The sequence below is a fragment of the Amblyomma americanum genome, chromosome 6, assembly GCF_052857255.1.
Source record: "Amblyomma americanum isolate KBUSLIRL-KWMA chromosome 6, ASM5285725v1, whole genome shotgun sequence".
NCBI lineage: Eukaryota > Metazoa > Arthropoda > Arachnida > Ixodida > Ixodidae > Amblyomma > Amblyomma americanum.
In genome coordinates, this window is record NC_135502.1 from 51,960,493 (window position 1) to 51,984,080 (window position 23,588).

Here is a 23,588-nt window from a genome sequence, read left to right on the forward strand (position 1 = left end):
TGCTCTTCTTTTTCTTTCATTTCACGACGCCCTAACACTCGGAAGCCTCGATGCGAATCTAGCTTCCCAAGTGCCGGCAGTCGCCGCTACTACGCGTTTTACCAATGTCCTCGAGCCTACACGAAAAAGAGACGTCGCATCCTCAGCACGTCATCATCCTGACAGCGCTGCTGAATGGAAAGAATCTGCGCGTAGGCGCTTGTAGTTCTGCACTGGTCACCTCTATTTTCTCGACTTTGCTCTTGGCTTTTTTTTTACTTTTAAAACCTAGTGCGCGGCCCCAGTTTTCCATCTTTAGTTCCCACTATAGGGTGCTCAGCTATTTTTTGTTATTTCCTTAAAACCAAACCCACAACTACCGGCACACGCTCAGGTTGATGCCCTTCTCAGCTATTGCAAAACCAACTGCGTTTCACCCTCCCCTGTTCGCTCTCTAGCGCTGCCACTTCCCTGCTCTTATTCTCTCCTAACAAAGTACTTATGCGTGCGCCTGCATGGCCGACTCAATGTCCAGCGTTTACCTTAACACAGTAGTAAATCTGATGTGTTCGTTTACGAGTTTGTTCTCAGTCGAATTCTGTTCGTAGCAGCCTCATTGGCGAAACACAAGTTGCGCAGTAGGAATTGCTCTGACTTCCCTGTTCGTTGTTCCTGAAATAAAGATGTGCTCCATTATTGCACCGATGCTGTGATTACTATACGGCCATATGGAAAAGCTTCTGTTTCGCCCGCTTCAATTCTCATTGATCGCCGAACTTTAAAAATCTTGTTCGGGCCGTCGTTTGCTGCGGGAAGAAAAGAGAGGGCCGCAGGACTATTTATATATGTTTACTTTACTACCTTGTTTTGTTTGTTGTCTAGGTACGCTTAAAATGAACGAGCAAAAACAAGAACTACACATTCTCTAAGAACTACTGCGTGCCGCATACAGCTCGGGCTGCTCCAGAAGAGAAAGCAGCACATGTGCACAATGTTTCTAAGTTCGGCGATTTCGCCTCGATGCACGAAATGAAAGAGGCATTGATGCCGCGTTTCAAGCAGTCGTCTAAAGGCAGGACAGAAGCCGTGCTTATTTCACCACGCTTCCGGAACATTAAAGGATTTGTTTTGGAGCGCACCGCGTCGCACGCAAACGCCTATAGCTGCCTTGTAAACAGCAGAGTAGGGTACGTTTTTACGCCCTCGTGTTTAGTGGCAATACGGCTGCTGTATTCGACGCGAGACCGCCAACGTTCGCGCAAAGAATTCGAGCGCGAAAAAAAAAAGCGCATTTATGCTGAGGATCCCAAGAAATAAGCCGCGCAGCATTGCATGCGTGTAGGCGCTTCGCCCGGTGGTGATGGTGTTCGAGACACGCGTGATATGTGTTCGGAGTGAAAAGCGCCGATTCCAGCTGAGATGGCTGCACGCTCGCCCGTTCTTTACATTGGCCAATGGCTGGGCCGTTTTCCATCTCACCATCGCTCGCAGGCCGTTTTGGCATTTCTTAAACTCTTGGCCTCGACCGGGTCACGACACGGCACGCATTCCACATCGCGTGGCTGGGATTATTGAACACAAGGAGGCGCTTCGTACGAAAAGACCGGCTGTAGAAAGGGGAAGAATTGGCGCAGCGGCTTCATGGGAGGAAGAGTGCACCCGAGTAGAAAGGGTACGGTTGCAGAGCAGTGGTTATCCACCTTGGATGTACAGCCTTTGTCACAAGTAAAGGGCCTAAGGGGTTTCATTCCAATGGAGGGAAGGGGACAGGAATCACAGGGGGTCACCCTGTGACGCGACTGCATGTGCTATTTTTCATTGTTCTGCCTTTTCCTCAGTCCTTTGTTATTGTGGGCATCTTTATATATATATATATATATATATATATATATATATATATATATATATATATATATATATATATATATATATATATATATATATATATATATATATATATATATATATATATATATATATATATATATATATATATATATATATGAAAGAAGCAAACTGTCACCGAAATCAAGGTGCACAGGCACTGCTTCTATTTTTTTAATTTCTAGTGTCAATTCTTCCCCCCCCCCCCCCACCCCCCCAATGGGAGAATATTACTTCGATTAATCTGTCGCCTAAAGAAAATGACTTGTAAAGGAGCAGAAAAACAACCACGCTGCCGGCGTGATCAGAAGCCACGACCTCCGAATATCGCGTCCGGTGCTGTACCAACTGAGCTACGGCGACGGCTGTCCAATCCGCTGCTCTCATGAGTGTTTATTTTTAGCGAACCTTGAGAGTTCACCAGCGCCACCCTCGTCCATAGCGCTGGACGATATATATATATATATATATATATATATATATATATATATATATATATATATATATATATATATATATATATATATATATATATATATATATATATATATATATATATATAAACAACTGGTGTATAACGTGGCTAATGACCTTAAACAAGTTAATTTCTTTTAGCCGAAATTCAGTCAATTCGGACTTTTCCTACCACATTAATAACAATACATTGGCTCGGACTAAGCAGTATAAGTATCTAGGCGTCCATCTTTCCCCAAACCTTTCTTGGGGTGAACATATAAACACTATTTTCGCTAATGCTTCCCGGGCACTAGGTTTCATTCGCCGTAACCTGAAATGCACTAGCCCTCACGTGCATAAACAAGCCTACATTACTTTTGTCAGACCGCAGCTAAAGTACGCTTCATCCAGCTGGTCACCTCATCAGAAATATCTAATAGAGAAGTTGGAAGCTGTCCAGAATAGGGCTTGTCGTTTCATTTCGCAAAATTACGATTATCATTCCAGTGTATCCCAACTAAAGATCGAAAATTCGCTCCATCCGCTGCAAATTAGTCGTGCCCTTTTATCTATCTTTCACAAATACGTCCATGCCACTGATTCACCGCCAGCACATCTACAACGTCCCTCCTACTTATCACATAGATTACGTAATAACTACAGCTATGCCCGCATTTATGGCCACACACATGCTTTTAACTTCTCATCACTCCCGCGTGCCATCCGTCTCTGGAACAATCTTCCGGACTGCGTCGCCCTGCAGGGTAATCATGACATCTTTCGCAAACATCTACTTAAGCACTTCATTATTAACGCTTAGCACGTCATTTATATACTCACGATGCATATAACTACGTTTTCAGCTGCTTGAGACTATTGCCCCTTTGGTTCTGTTGATGCGCGGCTTTCCTCATGTATGCCTGATATACTCTTTTGCTTTTGTATAACTTCTTGTGCATTTTCCCTGTTTTTTGTTACCTGACGCATGGTTGTTTGTTACTTTTATCTCTTTTTGTTAATTGCGATATTTTATTTGAACTCACCTTTTTTTGTGTTTTGCTGTAATTTACTGTTTTTTTATTTCTAACCTATTTTGCCCAAACTTCTGTATTTGACCCCCCTTACACATTGCCTCTCCGGAGGCCTGTAAGGTATATCTTTAAATTATAAATAAATATATATATATATATATATATATATATATATATATATATATATATATATATATATATATATATATATATATATATATATATATATATATATATATATATATATATATATATATATATAACCGGTGACACCGGTTACAGAAGGATGCTGATCCCGATTCTTTTTGCCCAGATCGCCTGCCGGGCGCACTTCGCCGTGGGATCAACGGACCCTCCGTTCGAAAGGACTCCTGAGGAGCATGCGCCGACTGACCTGGTCATCATGCCATCGCCACGGCTGACCCAAGAAACAACGCCCTACGTGCATCAAGCCTGTCAGCGTATCAGCTCGGTGACATCATCGGATAGCGACCACTTCAGGCATAAATACTGGACGCTCTTGCAAGATTCCTTCAGTGGGCTTGGTGACACCGGTTACAGAAGGATGCTGATCCCGATTCTTTTTGCCCAGATCGCCTGCCGGGCGCACTTCGCCGTGGGATCAACGGACCCTCCGTTCGAAAGGACTCCTGAGGAGCATGCGCCGACTGACCTGGTCATCATGCCATCGCCACGGCTGACCCAAGAAACAACGCCCTACGTGCATCAAGCCTGTCAGCGTATCAGCTCGGTGACATCATCGGATAGCGACCACTTCAGGCATAAATACTGGACGCTCTTGCAAGATTCCTTCAGTGGGCTTGGTGACACCGGTTACAGAAGGATGCTGATCCCGATTCTTTTTGCCCAGATCGCCTGCCGGGCGCACTTCGCCGTGGGATCAACGGACCCTCCGTTCGAAAGGACTCCTGAGGAGCATGCGCCGACTGACCTGGTCATCATGCCATCGCCACGGCTGACCCAAGAAACAACACCCTACGTGCATCAAGCCTGTCAGCGTATCAGCTCGGTGACATCATCGGATAGCGACCACTTCAGGCATAAATACTGGACGCTCTTGCAAGATTCCTTCAGTGGGCTTGGTGACACCGGTTACAGAAGGATGCTGATCCCGATTCTTTTTGCCCAGGTTGGTGACAAGTATCTAACTTCTTCTATTAGAGATGATACAGTCATATTGACGGTGTTGCCAAGCCCACAGTGTTTGTTTGGTCTATTATGTGACTGTTTACATGTGATCAGGTTATTGCTACTAACATCCGGAGACATAGAGCTAAATCCTGGTCCTACTTCTGATTCAGAGTCTGAGACACAGTTAAACAACCAATTACTTAAGAAAATTTTGAAAGAGCAAACAAAGACTAATAAGACTCTGGCTACGCTGACTAGTAATCTGAAACAGGTAGAATCGACAGTCGAGAATATTCAAACCAGGATTACCAAAATTGAGAAAGAACTGTGCCGAATTGAGAATTGTGAGCAAAGGTTGCAGAAAGTGGACGAAGCTTGCAATAACACGAACAAACTAGTTCTTGAGTTAACCAAAAAGGTAGATGATCTCGAAAACAGAAGTCGTCGCAACAATATCGTAATATATGGAGTAAAGGAAGATCCAGAGGAGGACTCAGTAGAACTGGAGCGGAAAGTTAACGAAGAAATTTTTAAAAAGATTCTAGGTGTTGAAGTAAACTCAATAGAGCGTATTCACCGAATTGGCCTAAAACATGCACAGCGACATCGTCCGATCATTTTGAGGTTTTTTAACTACGTAGACAAAACAAAGGTTATGTCATCCTGCTTCAAATTAAAGGACACAAAAGTAGCTATATCGGAAGATTTTTCAAAAAGCATTCGGGATATTCGTGCAAAATTATGGCGTTCAGCGGCTGAAGAAAAGAACAATGGTTCTAAGGTTTCCCTTCGTTTCGATAAGCTCAAAGTTGATGACAGGCTGTACGTATGGGACGCAACGCGCAATCGCAGAATAGAGTTGTCCAAATCATCTGCGCCTGCCCAACCCGAAACTTCCTCTCATCGACCCACACGTGCGAACACGCGTAAGCTAGATAACAAATGACGGGAATCCGTCAAGACGCTACGGCTTGTTTCGTTGAACGCACGCAGTGTACTGAATAAGATCCAGAGCCTTGAAGATATAATTCTGACCTATCATCCACACGTCCTAGTGGTAACTGAAACCTGGCTGCATTCCGATGTGCAAAATTCAGAAATAATGCCTCCTTCGTACACGCTTATCCGTAAGGACAGAGGATCAAGGGGTGGCGGAGTTGCAATTGCAATAAAGAATAACATTAAATTCACACGCTTAAACGGCATCAGTGATCATGAAAGCATATGGTGCAAAATAAAGTTTTTTGGAAAAACTATATTACTAGGAGGGGTCTATCGGCCTCCGAATGCTCCTCAGGAATACTTAGATTCCTTATATGATTATCTGCTGCAAAATACAAATTCGCGTTCCAACATCCTTATAACAGGAGATTTTAACCTTCCAGGAATTAACTGGTGCAGCCTTTCACATGACGGGAAAGATTCCAAAAATGCTGAGTCATTACTACTAACTGCATTTACGTTTTCGTTAACCCAGTTGGTTTTGGATGCTACAAGAATTTCCAGCTCTGCTGTACTTGACCTTGCGTTTGCAAGTAGCTCGCTTCCAGACTGCTCAGTCAGTGTCAAGGACGGTATATCTGATCATCAGTTACTTGTTCTTGAGTGTCCTATTTCGGGCTTGCGATCGTATGTTAAACCTTCTGACACATTTGTAAGAGACTATACGCATGCTGATGATGACGGAATTATTAGTTGTATGGAATCTTTATTCCCTTCCTTTAATGAGACAAATGACGTTAATGTGCTGTGGACAAAGTTTAAAGACATAGTCATGCACTGTGAAAGCACCTACGTGCCTTTGAAGAAAAAGCGCATCAACAGGGAGTACCCGTGGATGGATCGTAATCTGATACATCAGAAACGCAAAATAAAACGCTCTCGAAAACGGGGTGACAGGAAACAACTTGCAAGTCTAGTACGCACTTTCAAAGATAAAGTGCGCGCTGCAAGAGATCAGTTCTTTTCTTCCACATTGACTTCTTTCATGTCAGAGCAACCAAGGAAATTCTGGCAATATTTATCTAAAGATAAAAGCGGCATCACAGAGATCAGAACATCTGGCACAGGCATTGACGATCCTTTGACCATTGCTAATGAATTTAACGCCTTTTTTCAATCGGTGTTTACCATAAACGCATCGCACGCGCACTTGCAACCTTACACGCTTCGTAATCCGATGCCCGAAGTAGATTTAAGCAAAAACGGCATCCTTAGTCTTTTACGTAATCTAGACATAAAAAAGTCATCAGGTCCGGACAAAATATCTAATGTTTTCCTTAACAGATACGCAATCTGGGTAGCAGAGTACTTGTATGTAATATATAAAACATCGTTAGAATCCTGTGTGATACCAGATGACTGGCGCCTTGCAAGGATAGTTCCGATTCACAAATCTGGATCCCCTCTAGAACTAAATAATTACAGACCAGTTTCCTTAACATCCACAACTTGTAAACTGCTAGAACATATTTTATTTAAAGCGATTATAACACATTCAGAGAATAACCATTTACTTCATGCAAATCAACATGGATTTAGGGCTGGTTTATCCACAATAACACAGTTAGCTGAGATAACGGATGATTTTATGAATGAGCTGAATATGAGGGGTCAAATCGATGCAGTGTTTCTGGACTTTTCCAAAGCGTTCGATGTAGTTCCGCATGCCGATTTAGTAACTAAACTGCTCTCAATGGGCATTGAACGCAATATCATCCGTTGGATAGAATCTTATTTGTCCTCAAGAAAACAATACGTTGCTGTTAAAGACTGCGTTTCTGGCACACTGGAAGTGCACTCAGGGGTGCCACAGGGGTCAGTTCTCGGTCCCTTGTTGTTCTTAGTTTATATCAATGACATCTATTTATCTGTTCAATCGCCTGTGAAGATCCGGTTGTTTGCGGACGATTGTGTTATTTATACTAATGTAAATCATCACTCCGACCAAGTAAGACTTAATGACGCGTTGCACTCAATTAGCGTATGGTGTGATACATGGGGACTGAAGCTAAACACTTTGAAGACGGCAGCTATTACATTTACCAACAAGAAAGAACCCTTAGATTTTGCTTATATTATTAATAATTCTTATATTCATAAAACCCAGCGAGTGAAGTATTTAGGTGTTACACTCACAAGCAATTTAAGTTGGGAACCCCATATAGAAAACGTTTGCAGCAACGCGCTAAAAAAGCTGGCATTTTTGAAACGGAAATTGCGCCGTACTTCATCAACCGTTAAGTTAACAGCATACAAAGCTCTTGTCAGACCAAAATTAGAATATGCGGATTTAATCTGGAGCCCTCATCAAAAATATTTAATCAAGAAAATAGAAAGAGTGCAAAATTTAGCTTTGCGGTTTATATACTCCACATACTCGCGTTTTTAAAGCGTGTCCGTTCTTCGCGACAGGGCGAAATTGAAAAAACTAGTTCATCGCAGAATTGTATCTCGCATCAAATTTTTATATCAGCTGTACCATGGTCACTACAAAATAGCGCGTGAATGTTATTTACCCGAGCCCCCCATGCGCTCTGCTCGTACAAACCACAACAAAACAATTAAGCAACCATTAAGTAACCTTAACATCCATCAATATTCTCTTTTTCCCCATGCAATTTCACTATGGAATAAATTACCCGAAGAAGTAGTTAACGCTAATACAATAGAATCGTTCGTTCAGCTTTCAAATAACCTTTTCTTTGACCTCTAAAATTGCCGCAATGAGAGCAGTTTCTTTTGCGTTACGCTTTTTCATTGTTATTTTGTTTACGTATTGCACTGTTGTACGTTCATGTTTATTTCTGTTACGTATAGTGTTACAATGATGCATGTACATGTTTATTGTGTTCTTAATTGCTAATTGGCAATGGTAATTTAAATTGTTGTATGTACCCACTCCTGCTTGGGCCCGAATAGGGCCTGCAGTATTTGTAAGTAAGTAAAGTAATATATACACGCAGGAAAGCGAACAGTCACTGAAACCAAGGAGCACGGGAATGTTTTTACTTATTTTTACTTATCGCGAGAGAAGAGCTTAATCAAGCACGCCTTCCTTTGGAAGTTTATATAGGTGTTAGGTGCGAAGATATTGATGTTCAGGCATTCTAATTAGCTAAAGAAAGTATTGTTTCACTATGCGCTAGTGTCTCTCGTTGTTCTGTGCACGACGGTTTCTTCAACATCAATTTTTACAGTAATTAGGAATAAATAATTTGTTTCTTCTGTCTATTTATGATTTCGTAAAATGAATTTACAGCTGTTTTCCCCTACAGCCATCGACGGCAAACAAAAGCTTCATAATCATGCGAACAGACCTCTGTGTGCCGATTGCAAATCGTATCTTACGGTGGCAATGCACGAGCTAGCCTCAGGTCTCACAAAGAACATCCTGCCTTCAATTGCAGCCAGCGAAAAACCACTTTTTTAATTTTATAAATGTGTTTCTACCTTACTTTACTAGAATAAAAGCGTGTATATCAAAAATAAATCATTGAACAGATTGCCGGTTTTTCATTCCTTGCAACATAAACGAAAAAAAACTCAGAACGTGAAAAATGTCTTTCTACCTGCATTGAACGGGCTCTCAAACCCAGGGCTGCTCATCAAAAGAGATTAATCATATTACCAACGTATTTCAGTCAATCTATGACAAAATATTGGCACACTCTGCGAACATCACAGCGCTATACCATCACACTTCCAACCGTATTACGTAGACGGGATGTAATTACCGAAAACCCTATAGACTGTTTAAAGCCGCTAACAATTTCAGACACGAACTACCTTAAAAACTAGTTAGCTGCGTTTTTTTTTATTTCTCATCTCATCGTTGCTATTACTCGCGCGTCGCGAGTGTAATTATTTTGCGGAAGCCCCATCCTCTCGCAGTTAAACGAGAATGATGACGCCCTACGCGCGTATTTTCACCCCTTATTATGCATTCTCGTTTTTATTTTCTCTTTTCGGACAGATATTAACCAAAAAGTTGAACACAACTTCCCACTTCGCTGTCACACTACATTACTTAGCGAGAGCGGAGCAAAGAAAAAAAAGAACGCACTCATTGTTCCTCCGCGCCACAGCCACCAGCCCAATTATTTGTTTTTACGCTATTATCCGCGAGGCATGTGCACAACATAAGCCTGATTAATTTGGAAAGCCCAGCAAGAGAGCTGAGAACACTACAGGAGTCCTGCGGATGCGCCAGACAGCAACCGCGGGCTTGCGTATCGCTACAAATAGTGGTGACAGCGATAACCTGTTGCGCTTTTCTTTTTTTAATTTTTTCTTTTTGTTTTCCTCGTGATTTGCCGAGGTAAAGTGCTCAGGTAATAGAGTCGAGCCAGGTCTGACCCCGACACGTTGTGAAAATCCTTTAGTACCCTCCCCTCCCTTTCACCTCCCCCCTCTCCCCTCCACCCTTTCTTTGCGCTGCTCTCATCTTTGTACAGTCGCGCTGTGCCGTCATTCGTGGGTCACGTTTATGATGATGATGCAGGCTTAATGAACAAACGCGTACATACTCTTCTTCATCACTTCTCTCTTTCCCCTCTCCTCCCGGTTGAACAATGATTATTTTTGTATGTTTTTCTATTTTCTTTCACTGAACACCTGCAGGGCTGTTTCCTCCAGCGCTCGTACTCCTCCCCCCCCCCCCCCCCTTTCTTTCTTCTCAGTGTTTTTTTTTTTTCAGCTGCCCGTGCTCGTTTTCCAGACAGGGGTGGAAACAAGGAGGTATGTGCGCTTACAGGTTATTACGGCCCGTCCATCTTCGTTCGTCCTCGTAAAGTTGAAGAAAACAAAAACGAAACAATGCAGGTGCTGGTTAGGAAGTGGTGTAACATGCGCAGGTGCTGTAAACATCCCTCGGAGCGAATGCGCCTGTGTCACCTTCGTGTAGTGGCAGTCCCTAAATGAGGATGTATTTCCCACATGCATCGTTAACGAAGGAGTGCACGGCTCATGCTCGATACATTTACTCGCCGTTTTATGTGCACTTTTTTGAATCCTGAAACGGCGACAAGCCCACAGCAAGAGGCGTGAATTTCAGCACGTCTCTAAACATTTGCATAGTGAACTAAATACAATGTTGACGGCGTATGCCTTTCTTCTATTTTATTGTTCCTCCAGACGCAATTGGCGGTTTGATTTTAAAAGTGTGCCGCGATGAATATTGGCACACGCCCAAAATCCAGTAGGCAAATGTCTCTGCAAAGAAATACATGCAGGAAACTAGCAGCAAATTCACTGTTACTATTTCTGAAGGCCAAGTAATTTTTAGACACCGGAAAAAAAAAACAATTCCCAAACCTTTCATCGATTCACCTTTCAGAGAGATCTCCTGTTCCATTAAAGTTCTTCTCCTCCTCCTCCATTCAGAGAGAACACATTCATTCCTAAAAAAAAAACAACGTCTACTTGTATCTACAGCGACAGAATTCCTACATTAGAACATTTTCGAAGACACTATCTGTACAACAAAGAGACAAATGAGTGTCTGGATTCTCTTAAACTCTTTCTCTGAACCCAAACTTGAACTTTCTCGAGGCCGATGATAGTCTACAGTTGCTTATGTTTTAGTATTTGCTTTTAGTTTTATGCGGAAGAGTCCAATTTTAATCTCAGTAAAGTGCAGCTTGCAGAGTTCAGAACCTTAGGTAACGCTGCGGATCTTCCGGCCGAGTATCTATTTTCGTTTTTAACGAAAGAGCGAAGCGAACAGAAAAGTGACAAATGAGTCCCTTACGTAACGGAAGACTCCTAGTTCATTTCCCCTCAATTTCCTCGCAAGGAGCAGGCAGCTGGTTGGAGGAGTAAGGAATAAAAAAACCAAATATTCGTTTCCAGTTTGAAATTAAATAGTCTGAAATCTAATATCGAACTGCATTAAAATTATCGCGACTTCTCCGAACAGAAAGCTACGCTGTAATTACGGAAAAGAACACGGCTAAAAGTGTGCCAGGTTGATAAGTGCTTAGCTTTGTCTCCTTTTTCTCTGTAATCAAGTGCCGCTAAAAAAAAAGACAGCAAATGAAATCGGGGAAGGTACGAATGAGGGCGATGTCTTTGAAATATAGGAGTGCCTAAGAATAAACAACACGTCTAGACAGGCGGATAACACTGGAACAGAGGATATTTTTTGTTAGATTTGTTTTTCATTCAATGCGGCGATTTCTCTTTGCACTCTCGTGTCGATAGATGAGGAGATGGGGACCGCAAATAAAAGGTATGCGACGTATGAATATACACTCTTAAAGTTACATTTGATTTGCTTTTCGGTGTACGGACCGCGCATACTATGCGTTGTCAGCTGCATGGCGTGCAGTGACCAGATATGCGGGGCTAAGTTTTTAGTTCATTCTTGGAAACAACACGAAGCAACAACTACGTTCGTGTAAGTATTTAGGGCCTTCAGGTGTCTATTCATTTGCGAAAGAAAGCTCATGGAGGCTCACGTTGGTTCCGAGCTTACGTCGGGTGGGCAGGTATGTCCTTTTGACTCTTGCGCGCTTGCTGATAGAAATATTTCACGTAATCGAGGCTGGCACCATCCGCTGCTCTGCAGCGGTCCCGCAACAGCTATAGTACCGCGTTGGGCTTCTGCCCTTTCCCGGAGACTTGCTGATTCGTTCTAAGAAGGCAAAGAGGCAGGACTCAAAATAATAGTAACCGCTATTTAGGGTTCTCAATGACGCTTATCTAGTGCGTTGGGACGTAAACCACAGCAAACATATTTGTAGCGCTTGTACAGTCGTCCATGCACCTGTCTAGAGTGCTCGAACGGAGCACCTTGTGCCAGGACTGTACTGGGCGACCACCCCTTAAAATTCTCTTGTTCAAAGAAAAGCGGCGCTGTTTTGCAACGGCTGCGCCCAATGGTCAGCCAGAAATCAAGTTTGCCGTGCCGATCGCCGCGCCTTACACACAACCTAGCAAGAGGAGCAAGCAATTTTGGGGGCGCGTCTAGCGCTTCCACGCCGCCTTTTTGCGCTCATAGGCATGACCTTACACGTTAAGCGAAGCTACACAGTGGTGTGCGTCCGCTAACAGGGCTACGCCGAGAACACCTAAGCAAGCAATGCATGTTTTGAATCGATCAGAATGTGGTCTCGCCTGTGGTCTCTCCTTGATCCCAATATGGCTCGTCGCTCTGTCCTGGCTAGCGTTTTCTTTATCTCTTCTGTCAATCTCTTTCTCGAAAACAGTGCCGTTCTATTTTCTATCCCTTCTTCTTCCGCTCTTTCTCGCATTGCGGCTTTGATCGGTGACCTTAGAATTTATCCACGCGACGCTTCTCGGTGGACTCTGTATAACGGCTCACGCCGTAAAATAAGTAAGCGCACATCACGTGACACGTATGCGTGAATTTCTGACATGCACCGTCAACGCGAAATTGCACGTTGCTGATTTTGGAGGCTTTTTAAATTTGCCGACGTCCACACATCAGTAAAGTCGCCGGAAGCCTCTGAGATCAGAGGTGCTCTTAAAATATTTGCAAACTGAACCGAACGCGAAACCACAAATTCAAGCCGCAGTTATGAACGGGGAGAGATCATTGCCATTATAGAGGAGCGAACCGCGGAAATGCCTCCTATATACCACACCACGCCCTCTTGCTCTCTATCTCGCGACCGCCACATTCTTACTATCGCCTTTCTCCTGGAATGGAATATTGCTGGGGAACTTCGTTGCTGGGGAACTTTCCTTTGCATTTATTTACTTTGACCACCAGACGACACAGTGACAGTGCGGAGTGTCCCACGTGACAATCTGACATCAATCACACGCGAACACAGGCCGGTGCTTGTCGATTCGAGCCCCCAGGAACGCCAGCAGGAAGAGCGCCGTAGCAAGGGTATGGGTGATCCAATGCAACCGCAGCTGTAGCACAGCCGCTTGGTGCAAACGTGGCTGTAGGAAGATCAGGCGTCGGCAGGATCTCAAAACGGTGGAAGGGGGGGGGGGGGGGGGGTTCTCGCCCATCAGGGCCACTGTGCGTCGCGGCGTGCGCTGCTCGATGACTCGCCTTGACTGGGAAGGCACTTTCGTGGTTGCTTTGTCGTACCCCAGAGGTGCGGAGACCTCTCGGGCACTGTTCACAATGGGGTTTCTTCGGTTGTGGCCATCCCCTGCGACTTGGCAGGTGTTTTGAGAGGGTAACTGAGGCCTTCAGGTTCAAAGGCAAACGTCGTGGAAGCAGGATCATAACAACAGCTTTATGCGCATTTGCTCTCGCAACACTAAAACTATTTGATGACGAGCGCATGTGGATATAGAAATTGACGAAATTACTGAGAAGTCCGAGAACTTATATTCCGTCTCCTAAACTAGTCACCCTACATGTCACAGAGGCCTAGTGCATTTGCACCATCGGATGGACAAGAGTGACGCGTTCACGAATGTGCTTGGCTCCCTCTTGCACAACCCAAGATTACTCAAATTGCATGTGACATTGAAGTGCTTTCCGTGGGAAGTGCTTGTGTTTTTTGTAAGGCGTGGTAGCCTGTGTGAGTGTCCATTTTTGTCTTGCGCCGTGTATCATATTATCAAACTTTAGTTTGAAAAGAACAACAGCTATGATGTCATGAGATTTATCACTTTTGCCTTTATAATTTTTTTCTGCAACAGAAAAAGACGCGCTGTCATTATAGGAATTTCTCTGTCGTCCGTACATTCATCCTCCCTCATCCCGTCAATGTCCTTACCATCAACGATGAATTCCATAGCACACGTGACAACAACACGAGTGCAGAGCTCACGCTGCAATGAAAATCTGGATAAACAAAAATAGCTCTTCGAATTTTGAAAATACATGTTTCGCAAAAACCCAATCGTACAGCTCAAAACGTGCAGCGCACAGATGTCCGGAGTGACTCATACTCAACGAGACCGGTGTGAAACTCGCGAGACCGATGTGAAGCGCACATTGCCCACAGCGTACGAAGAACAAGCGACTAACTCAGCATCACACGTTGGGGAGGTTGGCTGAAGGCAGTCCTACCACGTGGTCCGGCCATTGTCCGTGTCCGTCTGGGTCTGTGATAGATCTCATTTCCTTAGAATACAATGACCTAGCAGCCGTTGCTATTGGGCTGTAACGTTTTTGAGAGCCAGCACAACAGACAAAGGCACCTGTTGGGCACATAAAGTTTGCTCTTGAACATCCACAGTGCATTGTACGCGCAAAAAAACGTAGCCCCTGAACAGTTCACTGGAATTTAAAAGGCGGGCGACGGACATATAAGCCCCAACTCGATGCACACATCCTAGGCGTACGGCGGAGCGCCTACGCGCCCAGCGCCGCGCCGTGCCAAGCGTCGAAAAAAGTCATACACCTCCATGCTCCCTGTGCTGGGGCGTTCTCCCTCTCGAGCCGACCGAAGGAATTTCAAGCGTGAAGTAAAGGGATTTGGGGGGCGCTGAAAGGACAACTTAAACCGCGAAGAAACGTTCCAGGAACCTGGGATAGGTTCAAGCCATAAAGAAAAGACTCCCCGAGAGCCCCCGCCGTCCTCCTATTGTTGTAAACCGGACCCCGCTTCCGACGCGCGCGCAAGCGCGCGCGCTCAGGCGCGGATATCTGACATGGACAGATATCTGCCCCTGCTCGCGCCTGCGCGCGCGTCGCGCTTTGCGCATGCGCAGACAGGATCCAGCGTACGCCCGTGCGCGTAGGCGCTCCGCTGGTACGCGTAGGATGTGTCCATCGAGTTGGGGCTATAGACGGGCAGAGAGACAGATGGACAGACAGATATGGTTGGTTGGTTTGGTTTATGGGGCTTTAACGTCCCAAAGCGACTCAGGCTATAAGAGACGCCGTTGTGAACGGCTCCGGGAATTTCGACCACTTGGGGTTCTTAAACGTGCACTGACATCGCACAGTACACGGGCCTCTAGAATTTCGCCTCCATCGAAATTCGACCGCCGCGGCCGGGATCGAACCCGCGTCTTTCGGGCCAGCAGCCGAGCGCCGTAACCACTCAGCCACCGCGGCGGCAGACAGATATGCAGACAGAATGATAGATGGACATGTAGACAGATAGACTGATATAGACCGATAGATGGACATGTAGACAGATAGACTGAGACAGACAGACAGACAGACAGACAGACAGACAGACAGACAGACAGACAGACAGACAGACAGACAGACAGACAGACAGACAGACAGACAGACAGACAGACAGATAGACAGATAGACAGACAGACAGACAGACAGATAGATAGATAGATAGATAGATAGATAGATAGATAGATAGATAGATAGATAGATAGATAGATAGATAGATAGATAGATAGGTAGATAGATAGATAGATAGATAGATAGATAGATAGATAGATAGATAGAAACTACACATAGATAGACAGACTGATAGACATATACACAGATAGATGGACAGATATGTTGATAGATAATAGAGATAGGCACAGAGAGAAAGACACATGACAGACAGACAGACAGACAGACAGACAGACAGACAGACAGACAGACAGACAGACAGACGGACGGACGGACGGACGGACGGACGGACGGACGGACGGACGGACGGACGGACGGACGGACGGACGGAGTGTTAACAGCGAGATATAGATAATGCGCAGCGCCGCGTAAGAAGCTTCAGAACAGGCAGACTAGAATACATAAAAAGCCTTTTATGGCGCAAAGCAGGCACGTACGTCTGCAGGAATGCAATTGTTTACGCTTTGGACAAACGTTAATTAAAGAAGCATGCCATATTAACTAAAGAAGCACATTGTTTTCCTGTCACAGTTTTGTTACGGTTACCCTTAACTCGCGCAAAAGTTCCGGAAAGTGCTAGTGTATAGTGTGGAAAACCGAAGAAACCCACAGAAATAAACGAGCAAAAGCTATAGAAAGTTCTTGAAAGAACAGAGTCCCACCACTGCATGCATTGAGGCCCTGAATTTCCTTCCATCTTCCTAGTTAGCCGTCACACGCTTTGAGGCACTTCCTGATCCGGGCAATAGCACACTAGTGGCACGGTTAGTTCCTGCTTCGAGCTAGACTGCTGAGCTTGCAAACTAGACTAGACTCACCGGTGAACTTTTTCCCTTGCCGAGGCTAAGCAAAGAAGATATTGCCGAACACGTGCAGAGACGCAGACGCTGCGATGTTTTCTATTCACGGGCCCCTTTTACTGGTCCCACCGGAATGGCGCAATCTTGCCTTTTAACGCTTCTTTTCCCAATTAGGTTCGCTAGACTTCCTTAGTTAAAACACGCGTTGCTAGGCAAGCGAGCAGCGGAAAAATTATTTTCGGAAACACTGAAGTGTTGCCACGTATAGGAAAACTTGCTTATCTCCACAACTTTAATCTGCAGGTTGCCGCGTAGCTGAGTTCCCCTCTTTCCCGCATCCCGAGCCTTTGTGTCTGCAGGGACAGATTCTCGCGTAAGCACTGCCACTAAAGTTCGTGCTCTCTATTCGGCTGCATAGCCGCCTCTTGGCAGCATTCGTTTTCTCTTTTTCTCGGGTGCCAAAAAGCTAGCGCAAGCGGCTTCCTGCCTGTTTCTTTATCACTTTCAAACTTGAAAAACAGCCGCACCCGCAAGTGGAAGAAAGAAATTGAGAGACGGGGAGAGCGAATAACGCCTGGTTTGTTCCCGACAGTGATATGCGCAGGTGAGGGGCCGTCGGGACCAAGTAAAAGGTCGGATGGGCGCGCACTCGCCCGCGCTTTTCTGCAAGAAGATTGTACAGGGCTGCTGTCTCATGACACCAGACTGTCGTTCCACAAACTAGGAGCTCCTCACTAACTGCTGGGAGTGGGAGAGGGGTGGGGGGGGGGGTGAGGTTCACGGCTGAGAAGAACGAAGCGCTGCTCTGGCAGTTCCGGAGGAAAATGACCGAGCGAGCAAGAGCCTCGGGAGCTCCACCGCAATACTTCCTTTCCCTTCTCGACCTTTCATCCCTGGGGAGTGTCGCAGCCGCTTCTTAGCCGGCATTTCTCGCGCCTGCGCGCACGTATTTCTGTCTGGAGCTTTATAATTAGGCCCCGCTGCCAGCGAAGACCCGTGCGGGTTTGCCGACTGGGAGGAGACCGAATTAAAATTGCACGATTCAAATCGCAGCTTGAAGTTTTCGTTTCTCTCTCTTTCTCTCTCTCTCTCTTTCGCGCTTTAGACTTGCGTAACGATGGATATGCGCTCCGCAAGAAGACAGGGAAGGGAGCTAAGAGCATAGCGAGATAGTTACTTCAGCATCAAGAAATTTGGTTCTAAAGAAAACAAAAAGAGAACCGAAATGCATTAACTGCGGAAAGAAATGGGAAGGGAGCGCCAACTTTGGGTTAACTTTATTAGGCAGGTTTCTCCGCCAAGAAATACATTTACAACTTAACGAGATTGTGCGTATATATGCTTACGTCTCCTAATGATAAGTGAGAGAAGTCGCGCGAACTTCCAGTTTACTGTTTTCGCACCGAATTAACTATTTATGCGCTAATTATTGCAGCCCAAGGAGGAAAAAAACACCCCGATTACAAATGAATAGAATAAGTGTGAGGTAGTAAGACACCTTTAGAAGACGAATAAAGGATTTTCATGTAGTTCTGGTTTCTTTGACAGCCGCCAAGTTAGTGAACATATGACTACTTCCAGCGTCCCTCACAACCTAGGTTGCTTCGGGACGTTAAGCCATCCGAAACCATAAAGCAAATAACTCCATTTCCTTTGATAACGTAAGCATTCATTGCGATTAAGTCCAGGTGATAAATCAGCCCTTCTGACAAGGCCACTCTGCGCATGCGCAGTTCATGGTGAAAGTCGCAAACGATAGATGGCGGCAGCTGTCAAGCACACTCTTGCCACTTCGCAGGTGCAGTTGGCCGCTTGTATCGCGGCCGCGTCTTCCACGTGCGTACGTTTTCGACCAATTTTCGCCCACTGCCAAAAGGGTGCTACACCTTGTGAAAAAAGCAGATTAGCTGAAAATATAGCCGCGCAGCGCCGCTTAGTTCACTCTGAAGTCAACCTCCACCACTCCAGTCGGCCAGAGATCGTATTTTAAGCGGGTATTAAATACCGTGATTTCTAAAAATCATCTGTGCATTCAGCCATTCTGTGCATTTTATCCGCCGCGGTGGCTCAATGCTTAGGGCGCTTGGCTACTGATCCGGAGTTCCCGGGTTCGAACCCGACCGCGGCGGCTGCGTTTCGATGGAGGCAAAACGCTAAGGCACCCGTGTGCTGTGCGATGTCAGTGCACGTTAAAGATCCCCAGGTGGTCGAAATTATTCCGGAGCCCTCCACTACGGCACCTCTTTCTTCGTTTTTTCTTGCACCCATCCTTTATACCTTCCCTTACGGCGCGGTTCAGGTGTCCGCCGATATATGAGACAGATACTGCGCCAGTTGATAGTAGCGCTTGTCCTTCGTGTCTTTCTCTTTGTGTCCCCTGTCGCAGCGCTTTCGAAAGTTTTCAAAGATGTACCAACTAGCTCGATTGTCCGTGTTATTCCAGAAAGACAGGGCCACTCAATATTTGGTAACGGTGGTAATGAAGCGTGATTTTATGATCACAGCCGCATTAAAAAATTAAAAACAATAAGAAGAGAGAGGAGCAAAAGCGGGGAAGCTAGGAACAACAAGCTCTCATTTCAAAGCAGAACCTTTCGCTACTTTCATGAACACTTGCACACAATAAAAAAAGCGCTCAAACATGAATGGCTGCATTTGAAAGCAGATTGATTTCGAAATGAAACCAGTGGAATGATACTAGGGATGAAAAATTTGTTGTCTCATGCCATTAGAAATAAAAGTATGAAGAAACTTGACATGGCGCACAGATGCACAGTGTTCTTTCAGTTATGAATATAAACACACTGGATCTTCTTTGAATATAGTGGCTAGAAGCCAAAAGTTGAAAAGTAATAGAAAGGCAAACATTCATTCGTTGAAATACCGAAGTTATATCATAAGCTTGAGGCGCGTGATTTCTTTCCAGAAGAATAACGTAACGTGATACATGCCACGCACACAACTATATTCGTCCTTTGAATCCAGTCGTCACAATAATAACAAGCCGCTCCTGTATTCGGCATGCCCTATCAAGGACTAAGAATTCATTCTTTCTGTTACCAGCATTCAATGGAATAATATCCCTTCGCTATAGCACTGACGCCTACAATAGGTTTAGTTTCACCTTACGCGTCCGACTGTTCACCAGTAGAACATTTTGTTTGTTTCGATAAGTAACTCATCCAATGGCATTCATTTTTTTTATTTAATATGGACTAGCTACCACTTGAAAACATAAGCGAGTATTAAGAAAATGTATGCTGCTAGTCACCTTTATTATTTTATTATGTATAATGAGTAAGCACATGAAATTCACATTCGTACATTGTTGTATAGGTTGCGCGGAAAGCGAGAACTGCGGTAAAATATTTGTTTGTCGAAATTTCCGGTTTGACGACAACTTTTGTATGTACAAGACAGTCCCCCCCCCCCCTTATTTTATGCGCAGAAATGTCCAGCACAAGTTTATTATTGATGCTCATCTTCCATGTACATTAACTCTTTGCAACAGGTAAATCCCAACTGCTTAACTGCACGATTAATTGGGGGTGAAACAACCATGACTAAGTTCTACACTCTAAAGAGAACTTCTTAAATCCGCCGCTTCACTCTACGGTGTTTTTGGAAATCTTCAATTATAGAATTTTCTTTCAAAGCCGCGCAACATAAGGCAGTGCGGTCGTTGCAGGTGGACTGTAGGGCAAGACGGACTGTTATTGAGTGATAGTGTGCAATGGAAAGAAGAATAAATAAGTAAAATTCACTAATTACCTTTTTAATTTCTGGGTTTAAGGTGCTAAATTGCATTGCAAATTTATGGCCTCCAACGTACAAAGCGACAGCAGCTCACATAATTTCGGGATCGCCATCGCAGCTCGAAACATCGAACGCAGAAAATGCGGTTTTTAAGCACGCAAGTTGGCTGTGCTTCATGGCAGATTGCTAAAATGGGTCCCTGTGCATGATATCGTCATCGCAATCACGTCAAAAATCTTATACGTCGTAAGAAAATACGAACGCTTTGAATTTGTTTCAAGCGACGCCGTATTATCAATTTTCAAAGTGGGAAAGCCAACTTGAATAGTTTTAAAGGTTTTTTTTCGTGTTTGATATTACGAACCACGACGCCAATTCTGAAATTTTAAAAACTGGGCTCGACTTCGATTTTGAAGCTTTCAGTTTCTTAATTGATTGTTGTATCCTAAAACGAAGAAAAAGCATAGCAGGTAATTTTAGTTAATTAATCGTCTTTCTGGTGTACTTTATCACGTATATAACGTACTCCTTACCGAACAGGTGAACGTGGCAAGAGAACAAAATTAAGTATCTTTTCAGGTTTTAAAAGAAAAAATCCGCATTGAATAATTTAAAACACTTCCGATAAACATTTCGTGCGGTGCACTCCGTGGCTTGTACGCACATTTTTTGAATCCATCGACCACTAGCCGCAACAGAAACGTAATTTCAATCTATTATTCGAATCAGTCAAACAATGCAGCCGATGTAGCCCGGCGTAAGCTTTAGGCGCCGATAGCTAACCAGAGACTGGCACTGCCACACATATATTTGGTGGCCGTGCAAATAATTCCGATAACTAAAGCTGAACATACAATTACCAATGACATCAATTCTAATCAAGAACTGCCCCCATGTGCGAACAGGCTTGAAGAAACAACGGTATTTTTGCCGCGCGGGAAACCCTCGAACATCCAAGAACACAGGGAGAGCATAGTTCCACACTGAGGAATTAAAAAAAAAAGGTGGTAGGGTTTTAACTCAGTTAAATCGAGTTGACGTGCGAAAGCATGTGTTTAGCTTGTGTTGCAGTTTAACAAGAGGGCGTGATGAGCTGCGGCGATAACATAGTGCCCTCGTGCAGTGGCGATAGCATTGCATTCTCGTGCAGTGGCCAGGGAAGCTGCTCTGCTCGCGACGCCGCGGGTTGGAAACCTAGTCGCGGCAATATTAATTTTATTTCTGCAGGTTCGTCAAGGTCCGGCTTCATATAAGATTTTTGGTTAGAACCGTCTTAACTAGAGATTTCACATTGAAATAACAGGTTCTTGAACGTCATTACTTTTGTTTGTTATCACTACAGGGTCGTGCCCAGTACTGGAGGGTTTGAGTGCCCCGTAAATACGAAAAAGTGGTAACAGCAAGCCCAAATTCCTTAATTAAAAGGGACTCCTTTCGTCGCTTCAGAATGAGATTAGCCCTGACAAGAACGCATTGCGTTAAACAGGCCGTAAAAGCAGGGCATTAAGCCATATAGCAGGGCAATTTCTCATCGTTTCATGTTACCACCAAACAGATCTTACCGATCAAGGCAGAAAGCTGAACGCGCACACTGGTAAACGCAACACAACGATAAAAACAACAAGAAGTGCGATTATACGTTACTATTGCTTTCGCTCGATTTTCTGAGTCTCCTCTACATTAATGGCCAAAGCGCTGGCTTGAATACAAATGATACCAACATGGGGTGGATATTCCAAGACAAATGTTTTGAGTGTGTTCTTTTAATTGTGTGATATTTAATTTACCCGTTCTTATCAGATGCAACACACCTAAATCGCCTCACAGCAGCAAAAAAAAAAAAAAATGTTCGGGGCAACAAGTGGCTTTCGAACAGGCTCCCCAGATACTATCTGTCAAGAGGCCTCGTGGATGCGGAGTGGCTAAAGGGTTCTGTCAAGCGCTCTTACAAATGACGCCCTTCGGTAGAGAGTGGGGAAGGCTGGAGTGATCCTGTTGCTTCCGAATTAGGTACTGCTGTCTAGATCATGAACATTTTCGGCACGTCCACAAAAGAAAATACGCTGAGCTAGCGATCACAGCGCCACCGGCGGCTACGATATCGTCACAATGCAAGTCACGCTGCACTTTCAACTTGGACATTGCGCGCAGTGGAAGGGAATACTGCGAAGCTTCAAACAAAACCAAAAAAAGAAATGTTCGTGCGTGCAAGTGCTCATTCGCATACTCAATTCATTCTCGCAGATAATCTATATTTGCTTAAAGCTTTTCAACTCTTTCTTTTTTATGAACATAGTTTATTCAGTTAAGTTCACGTGCACCTCTTGCAGAGTTCGGTCACCTTTCAGTTGTGCTGTTCACGTGGTCCGATCCTAAAAGTGGAGGAATCTATAAATCCCTCCCTTTTGCAGACTGCGTTTTGTGTATAGGCACCCCGGCTTTATCGCAAGCCTTGATGAATATATACTCAATTACATAAATTTCTAATAACACTTGCTCTCGAGCAAACATAAAAACAAACTGAATCACAAGCTTTCAGGCCATTTTTTTTCTGCTGTCGGAAGCGCATTAAAGTACTATGAAATTCTAAAACGACTCGCGAATGCGAAATCAAATAAAGAGCGTTAGCTAAGCTTTTTTCACCTACGTTTTCTGCAAATTCGGATAACAACCTGTAAACCAAGAAACGACGATTTTGCGCGATGCTGCAGCAATCTGATCACATGACCGGCCGCCATCTAGAAATCTCGGACGGACAACAAACATTCGAATGCGAGTAGCAAGGGCTTCGCGCTCTTAAAAGATGCACTGGGCTCGTCTCGACTCGTCGCTATGCGCGTTTCAACCTAACACCTGGCGCGAAGCTTACCTCGGGGATGTTTTCGAAGTGGGACCGCTACACAGATAACCGGTTCGTTGATTCTCACAAGGACTGGCGCTGCAGACGTCACCCAGAAATAAGGCGAAGCAGAGTTCGAGGTCCAAGGCTCCACCGGCGTTGCGCCGCGAAGGGTCAACCAGAAATCACCGAACAGTCGAACAACGACGGCGTTTCTTTGCGCGCACGCACAATAGGCCACGCGAACGGCAGAAAGCGCAGAAAATATATTTTTCTCTTCGTTTCATTTTTCTTTTCTCTCTGTACAGTGTGGGCAACGCTTCGGTTGTTCTCAAGCTACACAATGGGTGTCCGGACACTGAAAAAGACATCACCGTTTCTGATTATTTATTTTGTTGGTGTTTTAGCTGTGCCTGCGTCACCGCACCGAGGGGCAGAGACTTGGA

General features: G+C 44.6%; 2 protein-coding genes across 10 annotated transcripts in view; one reads left to right on the plus strand and one right to left on the minus strand.

Annotated features, from left to right (window-relative positions):
- LOC144093441 (dopamine D2-like receptor) overlaps positions 1-23,588 on the minus strand; it is a 510,329-nt gene that overhangs the window by 314,438 nt on the left and 172,303 nt on the right. Inside the window, exon 1 of one of the 9 annotated variants that reach the window (XR_013306273.1) lies at positions 23,173-23,350. The exons of 6 other annotated variants lie outside the window; for them this stretch is intronic. The gene's annotated coding sequence lies outside the window, so the exon portion shown is untranslated. Of the gene's footprint in view, positions 1-23,172; positions 23,512-23,588 lie in introns of those variants that run through there. 2 more of the 9 variants (XM_077626816.1, XM_077626818.1) reach the window with 2 other exon arrangements.
- On the plus strand, positions 4,385-5,792 carry LOC144094706 (uncharacterized). The gene has a single exon (XM_077628623.1). The coding sequence runs from the start codon at positions 4,474-4,476 to the stop codon at positions 5,446-5,448; it is 975 nt and encodes a 324-aa protein (XP_077484749.1). The 5' UTR covers positions 4,385-4,473; the 3' UTR covers positions 5,449-5,792.